Source organism: Trachemys scripta, chromosome 15, assembly GCF_013100865.1.
Source record: "Trachemys scripta elegans isolate TJP31775 chromosome 15, CAS_Tse_1.0, whole genome shotgun sequence".
NCBI classification, from domain to species: Eukaryota; Metazoa; Chordata; order Testudines; family Emydidae; genus Trachemys; species Trachemys scripta.
The window spans coordinates 28,448,124-28,469,057 of NC_048312.1; the positions used below are offsets into that span (position 1 = coordinate 28,448,124).

The following is a 20,934-nucleotide window of genomic DNA, read 5'->3' on the forward strand; positions in this document are numbered from 1 at the left end:
GCTTAGACCCCAGCTTGGGGTTCCCTGCGTTGCACCACCCAGCCCCAACCGAAAAACTAAACTTCAAACTCCTCCCGCTGCTCCTCTCCTTTGTTCAGTCTCCCGGGCAGAAGGTGTTAATTCTCCCCACCCCCGTTCCTGGCTCAGGTTACAGCTCAGGTAGCTTCCTTCAAGGGAAGTCCCACATCCTCCCTGCAACCCCCCTGCAACATTCCCAGGTCAAATCTGCCCTGCTCCCTGCTCCGTCACAACGTGACAGAACCCTGGCTCTGGGCTGTCTGGTGAGTCAGGCATCAGCTGGGGCAGCTGCATGGCTCTGATGGCTTTCCCTGCACTGTCGAGCTGGGGGCAGCGTCTTTCTGCACCTCCTGTCCCAGGCTGGCAGGCAGGAGGCCATGTGCCGCTGGGCCCCGTGCAGCAGGGTGAGGAACCCGAGAGCAGCCCACCGCATCGCAACTTGGGCTTGGGCTGCAGGCGGCTACCGTCCCCGTCACGTTGGGCAGCCGTGCTCAGAGCAAAGGCCGTGCGCCAGGCTGGTCAGCGGCTGAGCTGAGCTAGGGGTAGCAACGGGGGCAAGGCCAAGCAAACCGGCTCAGTGCTTGGCTGGGCCACACCACAGCTCGGGAGTGTAGCTGGGCCCCTAAACACTGAGTAGACAGCACCCGGCTCTCCTGCCCCATGGATGCTCTGAGAGCTCCATGAGAGATGGAGGTGAGGGGGCATTGCAGCACCTAGCCCAGTGGGGCCCTGATCTCGCTGGGGATGCCCAGTCTCATCCTGTATGGCCCTGTAAGGGGGGGGGCTGGGCACCACCCCTGGAAAGACGCTGGGGAGATGGTGTAACGAGGGCAAAGAGATCCAGGAGCTGCCCCCGCCCACTCCTGTGCCCAGGCATCACCATGCTCCAGTCCAACCTACCCGCTGCCTGGCGTCTGGTCATGTGGCCTCTGCCCTCCCGTCTCTCTGGGTACGGGCCATGGGGGGCTGCGCCGTCCTGCCTGGCACCTCTGGAGGAGCTCAGGATACTGCCAGCTACGTGCTCGCCCGTGAGCCTGTCATGGCACGGGGCAGCGGCAAGTCATTGCTAATAGACGCGGCTATCACAGCCTTCCCCAGAGCGCCCCCTGCTGGGACAGGCTGGGGCTGGCGAACCGGGAGTGCCCCTGCTCCTTACAGTGCCCCCTGCTGGGAGAGGGGTGGCCAGGCGAGGGAGCTGTGATCACCCTACAACCACTACTACCCCAGCCATCCAGCCCTCCATGCTGAGAGCGGCAGGGCCTGGGGTAGGCGTCACAGCCAGTGTTCCTACCCCACTCCCTAGTGTAATTTCCTGGACCCGGCTCGCGGCAGCTTGGCGCCATTCCAGCCAGTGCAAAAGCCAGGAGATGCCAGGCTCATGGCTCCAAGTCACCTCCACTGCGCTGGGCATTGGGCACTTCCTCGGCACATGGTTCACAGGGTTTCCCCTGCATGGACAGCCGGGAGGTGAACAGCCAGCAAGGGCCGCTCGAGTCGACAGTAGGCACCTGAGTGCAGGGCCACGGGGGCCGGAGGCAGGTCTGGATGGGGGGGCCAGTCCCTTGCCCCACCTACAATGACACGAGAGGGCCAATGGCAGGATAACGTGACAACACAACGGCCCCATGAACGCAGCGGGCCAGAGGCCCACAGCACCGGGAACCCAGCAAGCCGCACTGCCTGCCTTGAGTGGGCAGCTCGCCACCCAGCTCACAGCGCGCCAAGCAACCTCGGAGTTTACCCATCTGTACCATGATGCATTGCGCCCATCAACCTCCCGGGAGCCCCTGTGCCTGCAGGGCCCGCTGGCGCTGACCTGGCTCGCCCGGTGGGGCCAGTAATAACGTCTGCCCGAGTTCATTTCCTAGCTGTTTGGTGAAGTGCTGGAGCAGGGGGGAGAGGGCAGGCAGGCAGGCATGACAGGCCAGCCCCTTGTGCCAGCACCACCAGACACCGCTGGCTTGGCCAGCAAGGCCTTGGTGCCACCAGTCCCTGCCTGGCTGTGAACTCAACCAGCAGCACCCGTTCTGCCCTGCCCTGATCTCACGTCTCCAGCCCTGCTAAGGCGCCGGCCCGCCCTATGGCCTAGCCGTGTGGCACAGTCACGGTGTGCAAAGGGGACGGGCTTTCACCTCGCAGCGCTCCTGATTACCACATGGGCCCTGCCCCGCAGAGGCCGTGAGACAGCTCAGGGCCCAAGGTGAGCTCTGAGTGTGTCTGGGTGGGACTGGTCGGGGCCCTGCGTTTGTGTGAGCCGGGCTACACTCTCAAGCCCAGCTTTTCAGCAGTGACTGGTGATTTGGGGGTAGCTCCAGGGCAGTTTTTCACAGGACGGGGGCACGGCACTTCCTGGAAAATGAGGTGTCTCAAGCTGGGCTGCCAAAAACCTGAGCCCTCCCCCCCATCCCTGAGCACTAACATTAAATCTCTGGTCCTTAGGATTGTAACAAACCCCTTCAAAATATGACCCAAGCGTCACCGATGCCGTGAGCTCTGCCAGAGTCTGCAGAGAGCCTGAAACAGCAGCTCTGAGGGGGTGAAGTGCCCTGCTCATCTCAATGGTGCTTTCCTCAATTCAAACGTCAGTAGTGTTTACTAAGCTGCTGCTGCTCAAAGCCAGCCAGAAGGCTGAGTGGTGATCACGCTGTGAGGAACTGCCCTGTGAGTGTGGCTTGTCTGACGCCATGAGTGGGCATGGCTGGGTTTGTGGGGGGCTCATGGGCGAGTGCTATGGGGTGAGCAGGCTCCAGAACAGCTGGGGAAATGTGGGGAGCAGCCGTGGAGGAAGGGGAGCCCAGGGCGGGGCAGGGGGCTCCCTTAGGGGGAGAGTAGCAGGGAAGAGGTGATGCCCCGGGAGAGGACAGTGCCCATGTGCTCCCTGCTGGTTCTGTCCCCCCTCAGCACGACACCCAGTGACCCAAATGACTCCCTGGTCAGTGCGAGTTAAAGAGCCAGCTGGGCCCGGGGAGGCGGCCGCGGCCTGCACAGACCAGCCTCTCTGCGGCTGGCCTCCTGGGGCCGACCTCTCGCCCCATCACAGCCCACTGGGCACGTTCACTGCAGGAGGGGCTGGCAGAGCAGGGGGCGTAGAACGGGGCAGGTACCTGTCCCCGTGGCGGGTCACCTGGCTCTCCAGCCTCTGGGGGATTTGGCCAGCCCCGGGGTCTGTACAAGGCTCTGGGGTGCGTGTTCGGCCTAGCGCTGGGGGTCTGTCTGGGTCTGGGCTCACTCGCCCCCAGCCCTGCAGAGAGTCGCAGGGAAGCTGAGGCTCTCCGGGAACTCTGCTGGCCGTGGGGTGAAATCCGGATTGGGCTGGGGGTCTCCTGGTCCTCATCCCTCCAGTCAGTACTGGGGCAGCCCCACTCAGCCTGCCCATTGGCAGTGGGTCCCCAGGCCAGCCACAGCAGCAGGTGGGGGGCAGAGGCAGCTCAGAGCTGGCCGGAGCCCTTGGGGTGGGCCGGCGACGAGGCCTGGGTGGTGCAGGTGTTACCAATGCCGCCTGGCGCCGGGGTCCTGTCCTGACCAGACAGAGGAGAGATGGGGCGGTTAGTGCCTGGGCCTCGCTCCACGGCCCCACCCCAGGTCACAGGGCGCGGAGAACGGCCAGGGGAAGGCCTGTGGGGTGGCTCATCAGGCAGGCTGCAGTGCCCGGCTCCCGCAGGGAACGCCCAGAGCCAGCAGGGGCAGGGAGAGCTCATCCGGCCGGGTCTCTGGGCACTGGCTCTCGAGGTGCCAAGCGGCTGCATCTGTGATGGGCAGAAACACAACGTGTGACAGCAGCTGCAGCGCAAGGGGGCTGGGGCAGGCAGGGCACATGGCCCCCTTCTCCGGGCTCTCCCCTTGAGGCCACACACTCACTCCTCCCCTGGTAGCGGGGGTCCCTGCGGGGGGTCTCTCAGCGCTGCACAGGGAGGATCTCTGCTGGGCTTTAATTCGGGAGTGGGAGGAGGTGCCCTGGGTACTCCCTCACTGCTCTCGAGCCTGGAGATGCCCAGTCACAAGGTAGGCAGTGGAGTCTAGTGGTGAGAACAGGGTGCTAGGACTCCTGGGGCCTATTCCCTGCTTTGCCCTGCCTTGCTGTGTGACATGGCGAATCGCTTCCCGTGGATGGGGGTACCTCCTGGCCCAGGGGAGGGAGCGCCCTGGCAGGAGCAGGGCAGGGTCACAGCGCGGGGCCGAGCTGGTACCTGATCGAATTTCCGGGTGCTGTACACATCGTTCTTGTTCAGGAAGGTCAGTAAGATCCAGTCGCAGAGGAAGGAGCCCTGGGGAGCATGAGAGCAGGGTTAGTGCCCGAGAGAGCCTGTGCCAAGCGTCCCGGGCACAGCGGGCACATACTCACCACTCCCACCGAGGTCAGCGCCGTGGCCAGGTTAATGATGGTGGGGATCAGGCTGAACTTCCCTGCCTAGGCAGAAGAACAGAGCGGTCAGCACCGCGCTCCTCACCCCCGGCCACCCGCTCCCCAGGGCTTCGGGTTGCCAACTTTGTAATACAGAATATAAAAACCCAGAACCGCCCCTACCACGTCCCTTCCCCCGGGGCCCTGCCCCGCCTTGTCCCCCCAGGGTCCCCCCTGCCCCACTCCTTACCCCAGGCCACACCCCTGCTGTGTCCCTTCGCCCAGGCCTCACCCCTGTCCCACCCCTTCCTCCTGAGGCCTCACCCCTGTTTGCTTCTCTTTCCCCCTCCCACTGTCGCTTGCTTCTCTTCCCCTCTCCCCTCTCCCTGCATGGGTGGGGAGGGACTTGCTTGCAGAGCCGGGGCTGGGAGCTGCAGCTGCCCAATGCAGGTAGGAGGCAGCCCCGGGTCATCGCCCCGGCTCCTCTCCACCTCCCCCACCTGCAGTAACCAGACTTCTGGTGTCCAGTCAGTAGATCTGACCGGACACCATCAGGTTCCCTACCGGACAGCTGGCCACCCTCTTGTGAATGTCAGCGACTCGGCCCAGCCTGGCATCACAGGGTCCCTGTAGTGCTGGGCCCGGTGCCAGGGAGGGGGCGGTGGGCAGGGTCCCGCACGGTACGGGGGAGGGGGCGCTGGGCAGGGTCGCACAGTGCTGAGCCCGGTGCGGGGGAGGGGGCGCTGGGCAGGGTCCCGCAGTGCAAGGCCCGGTGCGGGGGAGGGGGCACAGGGCAGGGTTCTCTTCCCACCTGGCCATGCACAATAACGTCAATGCGGATCCCATAGGCCTTGATCAGGCTCCGCGTGTTCGTCCCGTTGCAGTTGTAATATTTGGCAAACCTGTGCAGGAGAGAGCGGGGATGAGGGGCAGTCAGCGCGGAGCAGTCAGGCCCGGGAGCAGGGGGTTGCAGGGCCCTGGGGGTCACCGCCCCAGAGGAGCAGGGGGACAGGTCACCTGTAGTTGTAGCCAGAAGACACCTGAATCCTCTTGGGATCCAGCCTGCGGAAGGAATAGCTGGGATTGCACGCGGAGTCGGGCAGGTCCAGGTTACAGTTCCAGTTTATGATCACCCCGATAACGCCGCCCTGCAGGAGACAGAGAGCAGGGCAGGACCAACACAGCTCTAGCAGGACCTCAAGCTGCCCTGGGCAGCACCCGGGGTCCTCACTTCCAGCCCATTGCCGCCCCCCCCCCCCCCCCGACCACCTTGCATCTCGGAGCTCCCCTCTCTGCTCCCCGTATCGCTCTGCTGCCCATCCGGTCAGACACTTTCCCTCCTGCTCGCCCTGCAGGGCCCACCCAGCGCCGGAGGGCAGCCGCCCGGCTCTGGGAGCTGCCTGCCAGCCTAGCTCAGCACAGCGCCCGGCAGACTGGTGCTGGCATGAGGGAAGCGCGAAGGAGCTGGCTATCCAGGCCCAGGGGGCGTGTGGAGGGGACTCAGAAAGCGAGCGTGTGGCTCTGGCGTCAGAGGGGACCCAGCAGCTGACCTCTGCCCCCTGCACCCCGAGAAGAGAGGCCAGGATGGCGCAAGGCTCTGGGGAGTGGCAGAGAATGGCCAGTGGGCCAAAGGGCATTCACCTGCCAGGCCCTCCTGCAGCAGCTGGTGCCGCCCACAGGCACGTGGGCAGTGTTGGGCGCAGGGCGTTCAACTGGATTGAGCGACATGCTGAGCTCAGCACAGAGCTGCCTGCAGGCCTGCGCTGTCTGTCTGCCACGGGGTGTCTCTGGCGTGCCAGGAGCTCCCTGCCACGGCACCTGCTCGAGTGCCCCTGACCCTCAACACTCCCTGTGCAGGAGGCAAGATCGGCCACGGGATGGGCCTGAGCCGGAGCCTTCCCTCGGGGGAGACCCGAGAGCCACGTGCCCGAGAGAACCCAGCCCTATGAGAGACCCTACAGCGGTCTCACCAGGCCAGAGCCCGTCCCCTGTTGCCGGGGGAGGGTCCCCCCTCCCCGCACACCTGGCCAGAGCCCGTCCCCTGTTGCCGGGGGAGGGTCCCCGCACACCTGGCCAGAGCCCGTCCCCTGTTGCTGGGGGAGGGTCCCCCCTCCCCACACAGCCTACCTGTTCGGCCAGCGCGGTGAAGTTCTCTCCTGCCTGCTCCACAATGGAGCCCAGGCGGAAGATGGGGCAGTACAGGTCCGTGGTCTCGTTGAAGGTGCAGCCTTTGAGGTAGCCGTTCTTATCGCCCTTCACGTTCCCTCTGAGGAGACACGCCAAGAGCTACTGAGTATCTCACCCCCCATGTACGTGAACAAACCCAGACCCCAGGGCCAGTGCAACTTCTTAGGGCGCTAGCATTTGGGGGGGCGACACTTTCTTCGGCGGCGACCGCAGCAACCGGATCTTTGGCCGCCCCAGTTGTCGGCTGCATTTAGGCGGAGGGAGCTGGGTCAGGGGGCGCGGGGAGGGCCGCCTGCAGCAAGTAAGGGGGGGCGGCACGCAGGGGAACTCCCCGCCCCAGCTCACCTCTGCTCCACCTCCTCCCCTGAGCACGCCGCCCCGCTCTGCTTCTCTCCCTCCCAGGCTTGCGGCACAAAACAGCTGATTGGTGCCGCAAGCCTGGGAGGCGGGAGAAGTGGAGCAGCGATGGCGTGCTTGGGGAGGTGGTGGAGCAGAGGTGCGCTGGGGTGGGGAGCTGCCGCACAGCTCCCCGGGCCGGGGGAGCTGCCGCAGGGAGGGCACCTCAGGGTGGACGTGGGGGAGCTGCTGCGGGGGGTGGGGAGCTGCCGCAGGGCTTGGGGAGGGGGTGGACCAGAGGTGAGCTGGGGCGGGGAGCGGCCNAGCTGCCGCAGGGCTTGGGGAGGGGGTGGACCAGAGGTGAGCTGGGGGGGGGAGCTGCCGCACGGCTCCCTGCCAGGGGGGGGGGGGGGGGTCCGCTGGGGGGGGCGCCCCGGGGGGGGGGGGGCAGGGAGCTGCCGCAGGGCTTGGGGAGGGGGGAGGGCGCAAGATGGAAGTTTCGCCTAGGGCACGAAACATCCTTGCACTGGCCCTGCCAGACCCCCCTGGGGCCCACAGCTGCCAATACCCGTGCACACGCACAAACACACTAGGGCTGCCAACTTTCTAATTGCTGAAAAGCAAACACCCTTGCCCCGCCCCTGCCCCACCTCTTCCCCTATGGCCCCTCCCCTGCCCCACCTCTTCCCGAGACCCCGCCCCCACTCACTCCTCTCCCCCCATCCTCCTTCGCTTGCTCTCCACCTTCCCCTCCTCGCTCACTGCCCCCTCTCCAGGGACTCACCTGCTGCCTGCAGAGCGGGGCTGGGAGGAGCTGACGTGGAGCCTGTCCAATGGGGTACAGCGAGGCAGGGGGTGGACAGGATTCCTCTCCCCCACGCCCCCCAGCAGCCAGCGCTGGCACCTACCTCTCTGCCACCCAGCAGCTCTTACTGCAGGGAACCGGACACTGCCAGGTTCCCTTTTCGACCGGACATTGCTGTCGAAAACCAGCCACCTGGCAACCCTAAAATACACCCCCATGCAGGTGCCCAAACACACAGACCCACAGCCATGTGCACACACACACTCACACAACCACCCCCATGCACACACAGACCCACAGCCATGTGCACACACACACTCACACAACCACCCCCATGCACACACAGACCCACAGCCATGCTCTACAGACTCATCTCTGGTGTGTGCTGGTCTGCGGTGCCCCGGCCCGACCACAATGGCAGCAATGGCCAAACTGGCATCATTCAGCCACTGCTGACACAAACCACACACCCCTTCACACACCCCCAGAGCAGCACCCAGGCAATGTCCCCCCGGTGCCCATGTGCCAGTGTTCTTGCTCCCTCCTCCCCGCCCCGGCTCTGTTTCCTGACGGGCACAGCCCGTGATCCCTCCCCCGAGGGGGGCGGCTGGGGTGAGTCTCGCGGGTCCCTGCTGAGCCATACTTGGAGAATCCGAAGCGAGGGAAGTGGATGTTGTTCTTGATCAGGATGGTGAACTGCGCGGCCATCTTCCCCAGGGACTCGCTGGCGAGGGCAGAAACGTGTCAGCCCTTCCCTGGGCAGGGAGTTCCCCCCCCCCGCCCCTCCAAGCCCAGGGCATCGTCCTTCCCACCCCCAGCCAGAACCCCATCGCCCCAAAGCACGTGGGGGTCCCTGCTCCACCGTGAGGGTGTCTCCCCCACTGCTGACACCCCCCTTTCCCGGTGCTAACTCACCCCTGATGAGAAGGGGGGTCCTGCCTCCCCCCAACCTAGCACCCCCTCCCTGCCCAGCTCCGTCTCCCTCTGGGGTGTCCCACTGGAGCTGGGTGCTGGGGTGAGGGCTAGGTGGCATCCCAGGGCAGGAGAAGGGTGAGAGGCTCCCACCTGTGCCTCCTTCCCAGGGGCCATGAACACCCCCCTGTCCGTGGGTCCCCCTGCACTTCCAGCAGCCCCTCTCTACCTGACCGTTCCTCCGTCTTCCACTGGACACCAGGCGGTGACCTCACAGGTCTTCCCCGGCCCGCTGTAATAGGGGACACAGCGCCCCGTCCTCTCTCCTGCAGGGGCAGACAGATGGACTGAGCGCATCCCCTGGGGGCAGCAGGCCTCGCCCTCCCTCTGGCCCTGGGGCGGCTGAATGCCAGTCTCCGGCTGGCCCTGGCCCATGCCCATGCTGCCACCCAGGCCGCCAGCGGCACTGCTCACTCACCGTTCCCCAGCATCTCCATCTCCCCAGCCACACAGTCGCTGTCGGAGCTGCAGGTGGCGTGAGGGACCTCCAGGCTCTGCAGGGGCAGAAACCAAGGTGTCACCGGGAGAGGGGCGGGACCCCTGGGGCTCTGCAAGGAGGGCAGAGCTGGGGGAGGGGAGCGAAGGGACCGAGCCAGTCCCCCTACCCAGCACCCTCCCTCTCACCCCCACCTGAGCCATCCCCTGCAGCCTGGGATGCCCCTCGCGTTGCGTGACCTCTGCCCCCCGCACTCGCTATTACGCCAGCAGCAGGGAGCGGAGCGAGATCAGCCCAGACCCAGGTGTGGAACTGGGGCAGAGCCGAGGCGGAGGGAGCCAGAGAGGCCAAGTTCTGGCTCCAGGACACGCCGCAACTGGCATCGCTCCCTCTCCCGGCCTGGGGCTGCCTAGGTACCCCCCAGCCGCTGTGCTCCTGCTAGTCAATCACGCCCGGCCCAGAGGCTGCGGGCACACTGGCACACAGCCCGCGGCTGGGCAGGGCTGGGCGGGCAGCAATCCCTGGTGCAGCTCTGCGGGCAGGGACCAGGGCTCCAGAGCCCTTGTCTGCACTAGGGGCCCTCCAAGTGCTGCCCATGGGAGTGTGGGTCTGGGGCTGTCATGGGCCAGTTCTCCATCCCCAGTCTCCTTCCTCGGCATCCTTTCGCTGCTCCCAGCCAGCCAGGCCCCTGCCTCCATTCCCCACCCCCGGACTGTGCCTTGCCCTCCACCCAGCCGCGGCTGCCTCCCTCACCTCCGGGCAGGTCTCCAGCGTCTGGGAGCGGGTGACTTCCACCCGGGTGAGGATGCTGAACACGCTGCCGCCCTGCAGAGCCGACAGGGAGAGAGACGTTTTTCATAGAGCCCCCCACCCCCCCAGCCCTCACTGGGGTGCCCGGCTGGCGATGGAGTGAGTGAGATCGCTGGAGGGCGTCCGCCCGGCCAGCCTCAGCCAGCTGCCTCGCCGTAAATCCTGCCCCCCGCCTGGGCCAGTCGCTTCACCATTTCCCGGCCAGGAGCCATGCTGGGCTGGCCCCAGGGCACACTGACCTAGGGGTCGCCGGGTCTCGATGGGCTCCCTGTGGCAAGCAGGCAAGTCAGCACCCACACGGGATCAGCCTAGTGCAGGGAGCCCTGGGGGTACAATGGGGGGGGGATTGCAGGGACGGGGGCTCTGTGCCGGGGCCTGGCTCCGTGCAGAGCTCAGAGGGGGGCTAGGGGTGGCGGGGGGGGGTGCAGGGACGGGGGCTCTGTGCCGGGCCCTGGCTCCGTGCAGAGCTCAGTGGGGGCCCTGGGGGTGCTGGTCACATGCGGGCGACGCGCTGTTATTAGCACTGGCACACGGCATTGGCACAGGCAGCGTTAGCGAGGTGCCCAGAGCAGCCCCCTCCCGCCTGTCTGGGGGCTGTCAGGGTTTGGTTGCTTCCAGGGGGACCTGGTATCAGGCAGCAACTATTACAGCCTGTCGGGGGGAGGGGGAGGCTGTGGGGGAGGGGCAGTGTCAGGGATTCATGGGGAGGGAGTGGGGGAGGGGCAGTGCTTTGGCCTCCCAGAGGGGAGTGGGGGGCCACATCAAAGCCTTGTGGGAGTGCATGGGGGAGGGTGAGTGACACAGCCTTGCGGGGGGGGGTAATGTCAGGGCCTCGCAGAAGGGGGGGCAGATCACAGCCTTGAGCGGGGGGGGGGCAGCGTCACAGCCTCACCTCGGCAGGTTTGACGTACTCCTCCACGTCCCAGACCTTGCTGGGTGAGCGGGTGATGCCCTTCACCTTGGTGAGCACGGAGCTCTCGGGGCCTGTCTCGCTCTCCTGGTAGCCCTTCTGGATGATGAACACGTACCTGGGGGTGGGGGGAGCTGTCAGGGACATACACCCCCATTCCCAGGATCCGGAGCCCAGCACTGCCCCCGCTGCCCCCTGGGTCCCCGCCGCTGGGGGTGCAGCGAGGGATGTATCCCCCCACCTCTGCCTGCCCTATGGCTGGGGAATCCCAAACGCAAGGGCCCCCCCCCCCCCCCCACCCCCCCCCCCCCCCCCCCCCGCCATCCTCCCTGTACCGCTGCATTATCCACTCCCCGCCCCAGGGCTTGTTGGTGCTGGGCAGCTCCTGGGAGCTCGCCCCTTCCCATCACCCGTCAGCCTGGGAGCACCAGAAGGAGCAGACAGAGACAGGAGGCCAGTGGAAGCCAGTGCCGGGGCTGAGAGAACCTGGGGAGCACAAACGGCTGTGTGGGGAGCGGTGACGGTCTTAGGGAGTGAGCAAGTGAGCGATGCCGTGCGGGGGAGAGTGGGGCAGAGAGAAGCCAGGAGAGGGAGTGGCTGTCGCCATTGGGGGATCCCGCACACCCCTACCAGGGCTCATCCCTCTGGGTGACGCTCACGCATGCGGTAGGTCTGTCTCCCCAGCCTGCAGGGCAGGGGAAATCACTGGTCTTTGCAGAGAGACCCTCCCCGCACGAGGTACCTGCTAGCCCTGGGCGAGGAGCCGGCCTGCAAGCCAGGAGACCACAGCTCTAGCCTCAAACTGCCTAGTGCTTCTGTGCCCTTCATAACCCTCACTATTAACCGAGCCCGCCTGCGCCGCCCTTGCCACTCGCCCAGGGAGTGAAAGGTGAAAGGTGCAACCTCACCCAGGTAGGGAGAAAACCCAGGTCTCTCTAAGTCGGGGGAAAGTCTCACCCCTTTGCCTTACAGAAGGAATGTGCCAACGTACGTGCTTGATTGGGCTGTGTGGAACCATTGGCCCTGGCATTCTTACTCTGGGCACTACAAACCAGTATCAGAGCCTTGTAACCACCCTGCCCAACCCATATTGCTAAATGTGGGGGGGGGGGGGCCGGCTGGATCCCACCTAGCTGGGAGGGGGTCCCGGAGGGGTCCTGGCATGGAAAAGGGAGACCCAGTGCAGGATCTTTGGGGCCTGGGACAGCTCCAGGAACTAGGCCCGGGCAGGGGTTCACACTGAAAACTCCTCCAGACTGGATCCGCCCCGGCGAGGTTTGCAGATACTGGTTCCAGCTGGGTTTCCAGAGACTAGGAAACAAAGGAAGGGCATTGGGCTTTGAAAGACTGCGTCTGACTGACCCTGGGCCTGGAGCTTTTCATAGATTCCCAGGCCAGATGGGACCATATGGCACTGACTGAGAAACGCTGCATGAATCTGAGCCTAGAGCCAGGAACGGGATCCTGGAATCCCACTACCTACACCTCTCAAATAGCGGCTGTGTTGGGTCCCCCGCAGGCCATGGCCTATTGGTTGCATTCAGGAGCTGGCTAGACAGAAAGCGTCGCTCTGGGCAGTGTAATAGTAAGTGCTTCTTGAGGCCGGGATGTCTCAAGGCCCTGCTAGCGAAGCCTTTCGCCTGCAGGTCACCAGGAATCCTGGCTCGCTCAGCCGGGATCCAGACTTATTTCTAGCTAACAGATGCTGGGTGGTGCCTCTCGGAGCGGAGGTGGGTGGGTCTCTGTTCCAGCTCACACACTCCGTCCCTGCCATGCTTTGCGCTGGTGAGCAGACTCGGCAGCGAGGCCGAGAACTGCATTGGCCATGGGCTGAACTGTGCCGTGAGGAAATCGTTTCCAGATCAGCTGGGCAGTGTGTGCGACTGCCCTGCTGGGAGATCTCATTCACCAGCATGTGCGCGTGTGACATGGGGGGTGGGAAGGAGGAGACCGAGTGGGTGTGGGGAAGGAGAGTGCATGGGATGGGACGGGAGAGCTTTTAGTGGAAAGGGAAGTGAGGAGGGGCAGAGTACAGAGAGAGTGGGAATGGGGGATGAGAGAGAGGGGAAGGGTCCGGGACTAACAGAGAGAGAAGAAAGTGGTATTGTGGAAGCAGAGAAAGAACTGACAGGAAGGGGATGCAATGTATGACAGTTTGTTAGCAAGAGTCAGGCTAACTGTAACCCTAATAACGCGAGATTTGTAGAAGCGAGGAATGTGTGAGGCGAGTGGGAAAGAACTGTGTGAGAAGTTGTTGCGACCTTGTGTAGATAATATGGAATGTAGACTAAGAGTCTACATTAGTGAGCAAAACAAGATATCAGAATGACCTGTGTATAAACAAAATGCAGCTGTTGCTCATTATTGTCTGTAACAAAAGGTATAAATGCTTGCTGTAATTGTTTACCTGGAGAGAGACCTGTTTAGCTCTCTCCCTCTAGCTAAATTGATAGAGAGAAAATAAAGTATCTGATTTGCTGCACCCAAACAAAAAGTGAGAACTCTGTTATTCTCCGACAATTTGGGGGCTCGTCCGGGATGGCAACGCCCACAGAGGCACCGGCAGCTGCTACGGATCGTTCCCCTTCGAACCCCATGGTGCCACAATAGAGGTAGGAGACCTTTTGAAATCTCTATTGGGGTGTCGGAGGAGGACTGTCCGTGGGGCCGTCTGTCCCTGTTGGGCTCTCGCCATCCAAACTTATTGACTGTGCAGCAAGATCTGATGCAGAGCGGTTCTGGGGAATTGTTTTGCCGCCCCCAATACGGTAGTTGTATGCGGTTCTGGGGACCTGTTAGTTTGGCCGCCCCCATATGCATATGAGAGATGCATGGGTATGCACCGGTGCTGCATATCGCCTCAAGAGGGGTTGTTACCGCCTCCTAGTGTGATGCATCGTGGTTCTGTGTGAGCCACTGACAGTCTGATCATCTCACTGGCTGCAACAGAGTGAGCGGCGCCATCTCTCAGAGACTAGCCGATGCTCTTTGCTGAAGGGAGGTGTAGGAGGGTCGTGGCCATCCTCGTTAGCCTCTCCTGCGTGAATACCCTGTAGGGAGAGATCCATAGTTTATGTGCCGCTAGCGTGAACAGGGCATCCTCCTCCCTGTGTGTGTGATTGGAAAATGGGTGGGGGACAGTCTAAGGATTCCCTCTCACCCCCTAAGGGAACCCCAGCTTATTTCATGTACGTCCATTATGGTCCAAAAACCTGCAGGTATTTAGAGAATTGGAATCATTACACGCGTGAAATTTCATCTAAACAATGCCCACTAGAAGGTACCTTCAATCTAGATAAGATCATACATCTCAGAGGAGTTTTTAATCACCAAAAAGCCTCTGACACACAATGGGAGCAATTTGTCTATTGAGGAAAGGAACGGGTTAATTTGAAATTCAGCTTGGTCCAGAGATAAAGAGAAAGTTAATCTGCGTTCAAGGTCAAGAATCAATGCAGACCAGGCTAAGTACAAAGAAAAACTGCTTTCGGCCCCAGCTGGCTGTGAAAAAATATAGACATAGCCAAACCAAAGGCAATACAAGTTACAGTGCGGAGATTACATTTGCAAAGCTTAACTGTCCAGTGAGATCCAACAGTCTGCCTTTGCGACCCTGGAGCTGGCGTGGTTTGGGGACGCTGAAGAAGCCACAGGCAGCCAGCCTGGACTGGAATCACTGAAAAGACGCCCCAGGAGACCTCAGGGTGTAAAAGAACTGCCCTCCCAAGAGAGGAAGCAAGTTGGAGATTGCACAGCACCTTCTCTGAATGTTATACACAGACGTGGCCAGTCTGGACGTACGTGTGTGAGTATGAAAGTGTGCCTACTCTCAGCCGCAGTAAGTCTGAGAACCGGAGAGGGATTTAGCATTCCTCTTTCCACCCCGGCTGACCGGGAAGGGTGTCAGGTGGATCTACCCCAGTCGTAGCAGGACTGGGCAATAGAGAAGTTGGAGAAAAGGGAAGAGTTGTGTACTTGATAACTAGAATTGAGCAATTAAGAGCATAGATCATGAACCAGGCAGCAACTCAAGCCTACGCCCAGGGCAAGTTGCAAGACTTGAGACAGGCCTTCCAGGCAGAAAAGGAAGCACTGGCTAAGCAAGTACCGGTCCTTCAGGGACTTGTCAGAATTTAACCATCTGTGTTTGCATATGCTGTAAGAGCAGTGTGTTTGCCACAAGAGAAAATTGAATAGTTAAATGCCAATGGGCCATTCGTTTTGCCCAAGTGGCAAGCCTCACGAGGGCGGACTCGGGTAGCCTTGTGAGTAAGAATGTTTAAGGGAAGAGACCAGGAAGGGTGGGGGCTAGTTGAGAAGCCCACCCTCCTAGCTAAATTGATAGTGAAAAAACCGGTGCCCATGGAAGGGACGGTTCAGCGAGAAAAGCAGGATCGGGCCCAAGCGGGCAGGCAACTGATAGAGAGATTGGAATGGTAAAATGTGTGTAAGACAGAGTCTTTGTACCAAGGTGCAAGGCTCTCCTTTCTTCTGCAGAATAAAGCAACTCCTCCTTATCCCTGTCTGGCTGTTCTTGGCTCTCAGCTAGGTGGACCCGATATTTCGGTGACAGTTACTGGCGACTCCGGTTAATGAATTTCTGTCTTATACATTTGGGCGTTAGGTGTGTGGACGGAACTGAGCCTCTCATTCGTAATTCCTCAGAGTGGAAGCCATCGCGTGCGATGAAGCTCTGAGGTCGAATTGGGATCCTTCTGTCCCGTCCCCTGTAGCGGTCAGTATTAGTAGAAATTCCTGTAATAGGATCCTATTAGGCCATAATTCCCTCTGTTCTCTGTGTAATTCTCGGTTAGAGTGTCAGCGGGCAGATGGGTGGGTCTCTGGTAAAACCCTCTAAGGATAGCCCTTTGGATATATGTTAAGTAAATGGCCTTTACCCGGTGTTCAGAAAAGAATGTCGAAGAGACGCTTGTTGCAGCTTTGCACCCAGGATTGGCCAGCCCTGGGCACTGATTGGCCCGAATCCGGATCTTTTGACATTCCGACTTACTTAACTCCCTTGCGCCTGGTACTGGAAAACCAGGCACCGGGACAAATAGAGTATTGTTTTTTGTGGGATCTGTGTTTTATAAGTTTGAGATGAATTGGTATTGTTTACCTGTTGAGAGACCTGTTTAGCTCTCTCCCTCTATGCAATTGATAGAGAGAAAATAAAGCATCTGACTTGCTGTACCCAAACAAAAAGTGAGAACTGTGTTATTCTCCGACAGTATCAAGCGGAGTGCCCCAAGGGTCGCTCCTGGGGCTGGTTTTGTTCAACATCTTTATTCATGATGATGGGATGAATTGCACCCTCAGCAAGTTCGCAGATGACACTAAGCTGGGAGGAGAGGTAGATACACTGAAGGGTAGAGATAGGGTCCAGAGTGACCTAGACAAATTGGAGGATTGGACCGAAAGAAATCTGATGAGGTTCAACAAGGACAAGTGCAGAGTCCTGCACTTAGGATGGAAGAATCCCATGCACTGCTACAGACTAGGGACCGAGTGGCTAGGCAGCAGTTCTGCAGAAAAGGACCTGGGGATTACAGTAGATGAGAAGCTGGATATGAGTCAGCAGTGTGCCCTTGTTGCCAAGAAGGCCAATGGCATATTGGGCTGCATTAGTAGGAGCATTGCCAGCAGATCGAGGGAAGTGATTATTCTCCTCTATTCGACACTGGTGAGGCAACATCTGGAGTATTGCATCCAGTTTTGGGCCCCACACTACAAGAAGGATGTGGACAAATTGGAGAGAGTCCAGCGGATGGCAACGAAAATTATTAGGGGGCTAGAGCACATGACTTACGAGGAGAGGCTGAGGGAACTGGGATTGTTTAGTCTCCAGAAGAGAAGAATGAGGGGGGATTTGATAGCAGTCTTCAACGACCTAAAGGGGGTTCCAAAGAGGATGGAGCTCAGCTGTTCTCAGTGGTGGCAGATGACAGAACAAGGAGCAATGGTCTCAAGTTGCAGCGAGGAAGGTCTAGGTTGGATATTAGGAAACACTATTTCACTAGGAGGGTGGTGAAGCACTGGAATGGGTTACCTAGGGAGGTGGTGGAATCTCCTTCCTTAGAGGTTTTTAAGGTCAGGCTTGACAAAGCCCTGGCTGGGATGATTTAGTTGGGGTTGGTCCAGCTTTGGGCAGGGGGTTGGACTAGATGACCTCCTGAGGTCCCTTCCAACCCTGAGATTCTAGGATTCTATGAAAAGAGAGTGGAAAGTTAAAGGAGGGAGGAAGAGACCACAACATAGACAGGACAGTAGGAGAAAACGACTATTAAACAATCTAGAAGAAGGCGACTGAGGGGGCACTGGAGTGTGAGAGACAGAGCAGAGCAAAGGAAAGAGGAGAAAAGGAAAAAACAATTTGTTTTACTACATTTTTACTAGAGTCAGACAATATTTTTTTGGCAAAAAACCCCAAACCCCAAACCCAAACCCGTGCACATTTTTATTTGAGTTGAAATTTTGGGCTGGGGGGGGGGGGGTATGAAAACCAAAAAATGTTTGGGGAAAAGGGTTCCTTTTTGGTACAAATGCTCAGTTTTTGATTTTCCAAAGGCAATATTTTTTACCCAAAACCGATTTGTTTATGTTCTTTTACCAGACATGATTTTTGAAAACTACATTTTTATCAAAAATGTTTTGATCAAATGGAAAACGTTTCAGGTTGGGATTGTCGTTGAGAGGAAGAAAACAAAACATTCTAATGGGAAACTAAAACCCCCCAACGTCTCCTGCAAACCATAATTGCCTTTTATTCACCAGCTCTCGTATTTCCGGAGTGGGAACGGGTAGGTGCAAAGTGATGCAAGATTTAACCACATTGCAAAGGGCTGGGGCCAGCAGTGTGCCCAGGCCGGGCTGGCTACGCTGCCCTCCTGCCTTGTCTCTGCTGTGTTGAATAAAACACTCCCTGTTGGTGTCCCCCCAACTCTTTTTCTCTGGTTGCACCTCTGTGGCTCACCCAGCTAACGAAGTACCTGGTGCAGGACCCTGTCCTAATCCCAGACCCCCCCAATTCCATCGTGGGCCAGCAGGACCTCATGGCAGTGGGGCTGGACAGAACCTGGCGTCCCCTCCCTCCTGCATCTAACCCCACTCTGTCCCTGCCTGAACCCAGCCGCACAGGAAAGGGTTGGACGGCAACCCTTGGGCCAGATCCTTCTCTGGTGTAAATCAGCGAATGGCTCCCGTGCAGCAGAAGATCCAGCCCTCACTCAGCGCTCTGTGCAGGTGCTGAGGCTGGCGTGTCTCTGCCTGCCCCCTCAGCTCTCCCCACCCCATCTCTCCCAGACCCACACGCTGGCTCAGCCGGGGACCTACCAGATGAAGTAGAGCAGGATGAGCAGCTGCACCCCTCTGTACATGATGCCGAGGTTGCGGTTCTTCACCACGAGGACTTTGGGGGTCTCGTAGTTCCAGAACTCCCAGAAGCATCGCCAGCAGCCCACGGCCCCGGGCCGCCTCGCCGGGGGCTCCTCCATCTGTGGGGGGGGGGGGGTCGTCTAGGGAAGCCTCTGGGCTGAGCCTGGGATCGCCACTCCCTCGCCTTATCCTGGGAGAACTGGGAGGGTCCCAGTCCTACAACAGCAGCAGCCTCCCTGTATTGGTTTACACTGGGATCTCCACGGCTCCTCCCCGCGCTGAAGCTGCCGTTATACTGGTTTATACCGGGATCTCCTTTCTCTCCTTCTCTGCAGGTTCATGCTCTGAGCCTCACTGAGCGGCACCACCCATCCCCTGCCGCTGTCTGACGAGGGCACCGTACGTGCTGGGCATCCTCCCCTCCAGACCAGGGCTGGACTAAAGGAATCAATCCCCTGGAGTGCCCGCAGCTGCCCATCTCTGCAGCACTGATGCCCCCTTGTGGCCAGAGTAGATAATCCTGCTCCACACACAAAGGCTGCTCCATCGTCCCCAATCCCGGGAGAGGAGTGGACGAAAACTGGCGTTGTGGGTACATGAGCCGGCCCAGGTAAGTAGAGGCCTGTCAGCCTGACATTGATTCCGGGAACGAGAATGGAGCCGCTGTGATGGGACTCGATTAATAAAGAATGAAAGGAGGGGGGTGTAATTAATGGCACTCAACATGGGCTAATGGAAAATAGAGCCTGTCCAACTAATTTGATAGCTTTTCTGATGACATGACGCGTTTGGTTAGTAAAGGTAATAGGGCTGAGGTAAAACACTTCGACTTCGGTCAGGCATTTCATTCGGTACCACAAGATATTTTGAGCCTGAAACTAGAACAACAGAAAATCAGTATGCTGCGCATTAAGTGGATTAAACACGGCCGAATGAGAGGTTTCAAAATGTAATTTGAACTGGGGAATGACTGAGTGGGGATGTTTCTAGTGGGGTCCCACCGGGATTGGTTCTTGGCCCTGTGCTATTTCACATTTTTATCAGTGACCTGGAAGAAAGCATAAAATCATCAGTGAGAACATTTGCAGATGACACAAAGACTAATGGAGTGGTAAATAATTCGGAGTAATCCCGTAGTGTAGACATACCCTAACGGAGTGGTAAATAATTCGGAGTAATCTCGTAGTGTAGACATACCCTAACGGAGTGGTAAATAATTCGGAGTAATCCCGTAGTGTAGACATACCCTACTGGAGTGGTAAATAATTCGGAGTAATCCCGTAGTGTAGACATACCCTAACGGAGTGGTAAATAATTCGGAGTAATCCTGTAGTGTAGACATACCCTACTGGAGTGGTAAACAACAAAGAGGTCAGGTCACCGATACTGAGCAATCTGGATCGCTTGGCATGCTGGGCAGAAGCAAACAGTATCTGTTTTAATACGGCCAAATGCAACATCATACTTCTAAGAACTAAGCAAGCAGAGCAAACTTCCAGACAGGGGACTTTAACTTGGGGGATAATCAGCTGCACAGTGCTCCCCTGTGGGCAAAAGGGCCAATGTGATCCCGGGGTGTATAAACGGGATCTGGGGTAGGAGCAGAAAGGTTCTGTGATCTCTGTATTTGACACTGGTGCGAACTGGAATCCCGTGTCCAGTGCTGGAGGCCACAATTCATGCCAAGAGTTGATCAAGTGGAGAGGGGTCAGAGCAGAGCCAGAAGAATGATCAAGGGCTTGGAAAACCTGCCTTCTAGTGACAGACTCGAGGAGCTCAACCTATTGGCTTGTCAAAGAGAAGTTTAAGGGGTGATTTGATCACTGTCCAGCAGTACCGACATGGGGGGCAGAATTCGACACTGGAGGGCCCTTCACTCTTGCAGGCAAAGGCAGAACAAGCTCCAATGGCTGGAAGTTGCAGCTAGAGAAATTCAGGCTAGAAATAAGGCCTGGTTTTGTAACGGCGAGGAGGGTAATTAACCTAAATCAGGGTGGAGTCTCCGTCACTGGCCAGTTTGAAATGAAATCGGCTTTTTTTAAACATCTGCTCTAGCGCAAGCTGGAATTGATTGAGGGCAGGGCTCTGGCCTGGGCGATGCAGCCGCTCAGACCAGATGGCCACAATAGTCCCTGTTGCCTTGGACTCTCTCCGGCCCTTGGGGTCAGGAGTGTTTCCCCTTCAGCGCTTGCTCTCTAGGGGGATTGCAGGGGGCACTTGGCAGCACTCCAGGCCAGGGGCGCTGCGAGTGGCATTTGCCCTGGGAGTTTTCATGGCTCCAGGGCTTAACAGGCCCGGCGAGGGGGTTACACGTCTCTACAAACCTTTAGTTTGTGTTGGGGCTTTCACACAACCTTAGGGTTACCATATTTTGTGCCTCCAAATGGAGGACACCCCCAGGGGCCCCGCCCCCAGCCCCGCCCACGCCCACGCCCCAACTCCGCCCCCTCCCAAAGTCTCCGCCCCCTCCCCTGCTTCCCGCGAACATTTGAGTCGCGGGAAGCCTGTAGCAGGTAAGGGGCGGTGTGGGGGGAGGAGGCGCGGCCCAGGCTGGCCCCCCGGCGGCTCCAGCCTGGGTCGGCTCGGGCCCTGGGGTGCCGGCCCCGGCCCACCACCCCTGGCCCACCCAGCACTGCCGGCCCCCCGGACCCCCCGGCTCGCGGCCCCGCGGACCCCCCGGCCCCGCGGACCCCCCGGCTCGAGGCCCCGCGGACCCCCCGGCCCTGCGGACCCCCCGGCTCATG

At 59.8% G+C, this 20,934-nt stretch overlaps 1 protein-coding gene across 1 annotated transcript; it reads right to left on the reverse strand.

Moving 5' to 3' along the window:
- Window positions 1-270: 270 nt before the first annotated feature.
- On the reverse strand, window positions 271-18,309 carry P2RX2 (purinergic receptor P2X 2). Its single transcript, XM_034791469.1, has 12 exons — window positions 18,149-18,309; window positions 10,799-10,934; window positions 9,850-9,921; window positions 9,079-9,154; window positions 8,830-8,926; window positions 8,332-8,412; window positions 6,488-6,626; window positions 5,378-5,508; window positions 5,172-5,262; window positions 4,361-4,426; window positions 4,206-4,283; window positions 271-3,536 (listed from the first exon to the last, which is right to left on the reverse strand). The coding sequence occupies exons 1-12, from the start codon at window positions 18,307-18,309 to the stop codon at window positions 3,447-3,449; spliced, it is 1,218 nt and encodes a 405-aa protein (XP_034647360.1). The 3' UTR covers window positions 271-3,446.
- Between the last annotated feature and the right edge of the window lie 2,625 nt (window positions 18,310-20,934).

Bases quoted from the DNA above. Each gene is read 5' to 3' on its own strand.
- P2RX2 (XM_034791469.1), bottom strand. From the start codon at position 18,309: ATGGAGGAGCCCCCGGCGAGGCGGCCCGGGGCCGTGGGCTGCTGGCGA. The intron at 5,509-6,487 runs GTAGGCTGTGTG...TGTCTCCTGCAG, and splicing joins TCACCGCGCTGGCCGAACAG to GGCGGCGTTATCGGGGTGAT. The intron at 3,537-4,205 runs GTACCAGCTCGG...CTGTCTGGTCAG, and splicing joins GCACCCGGAAATTCGATCAG to GACAGGACCCCGGCGCCAGG.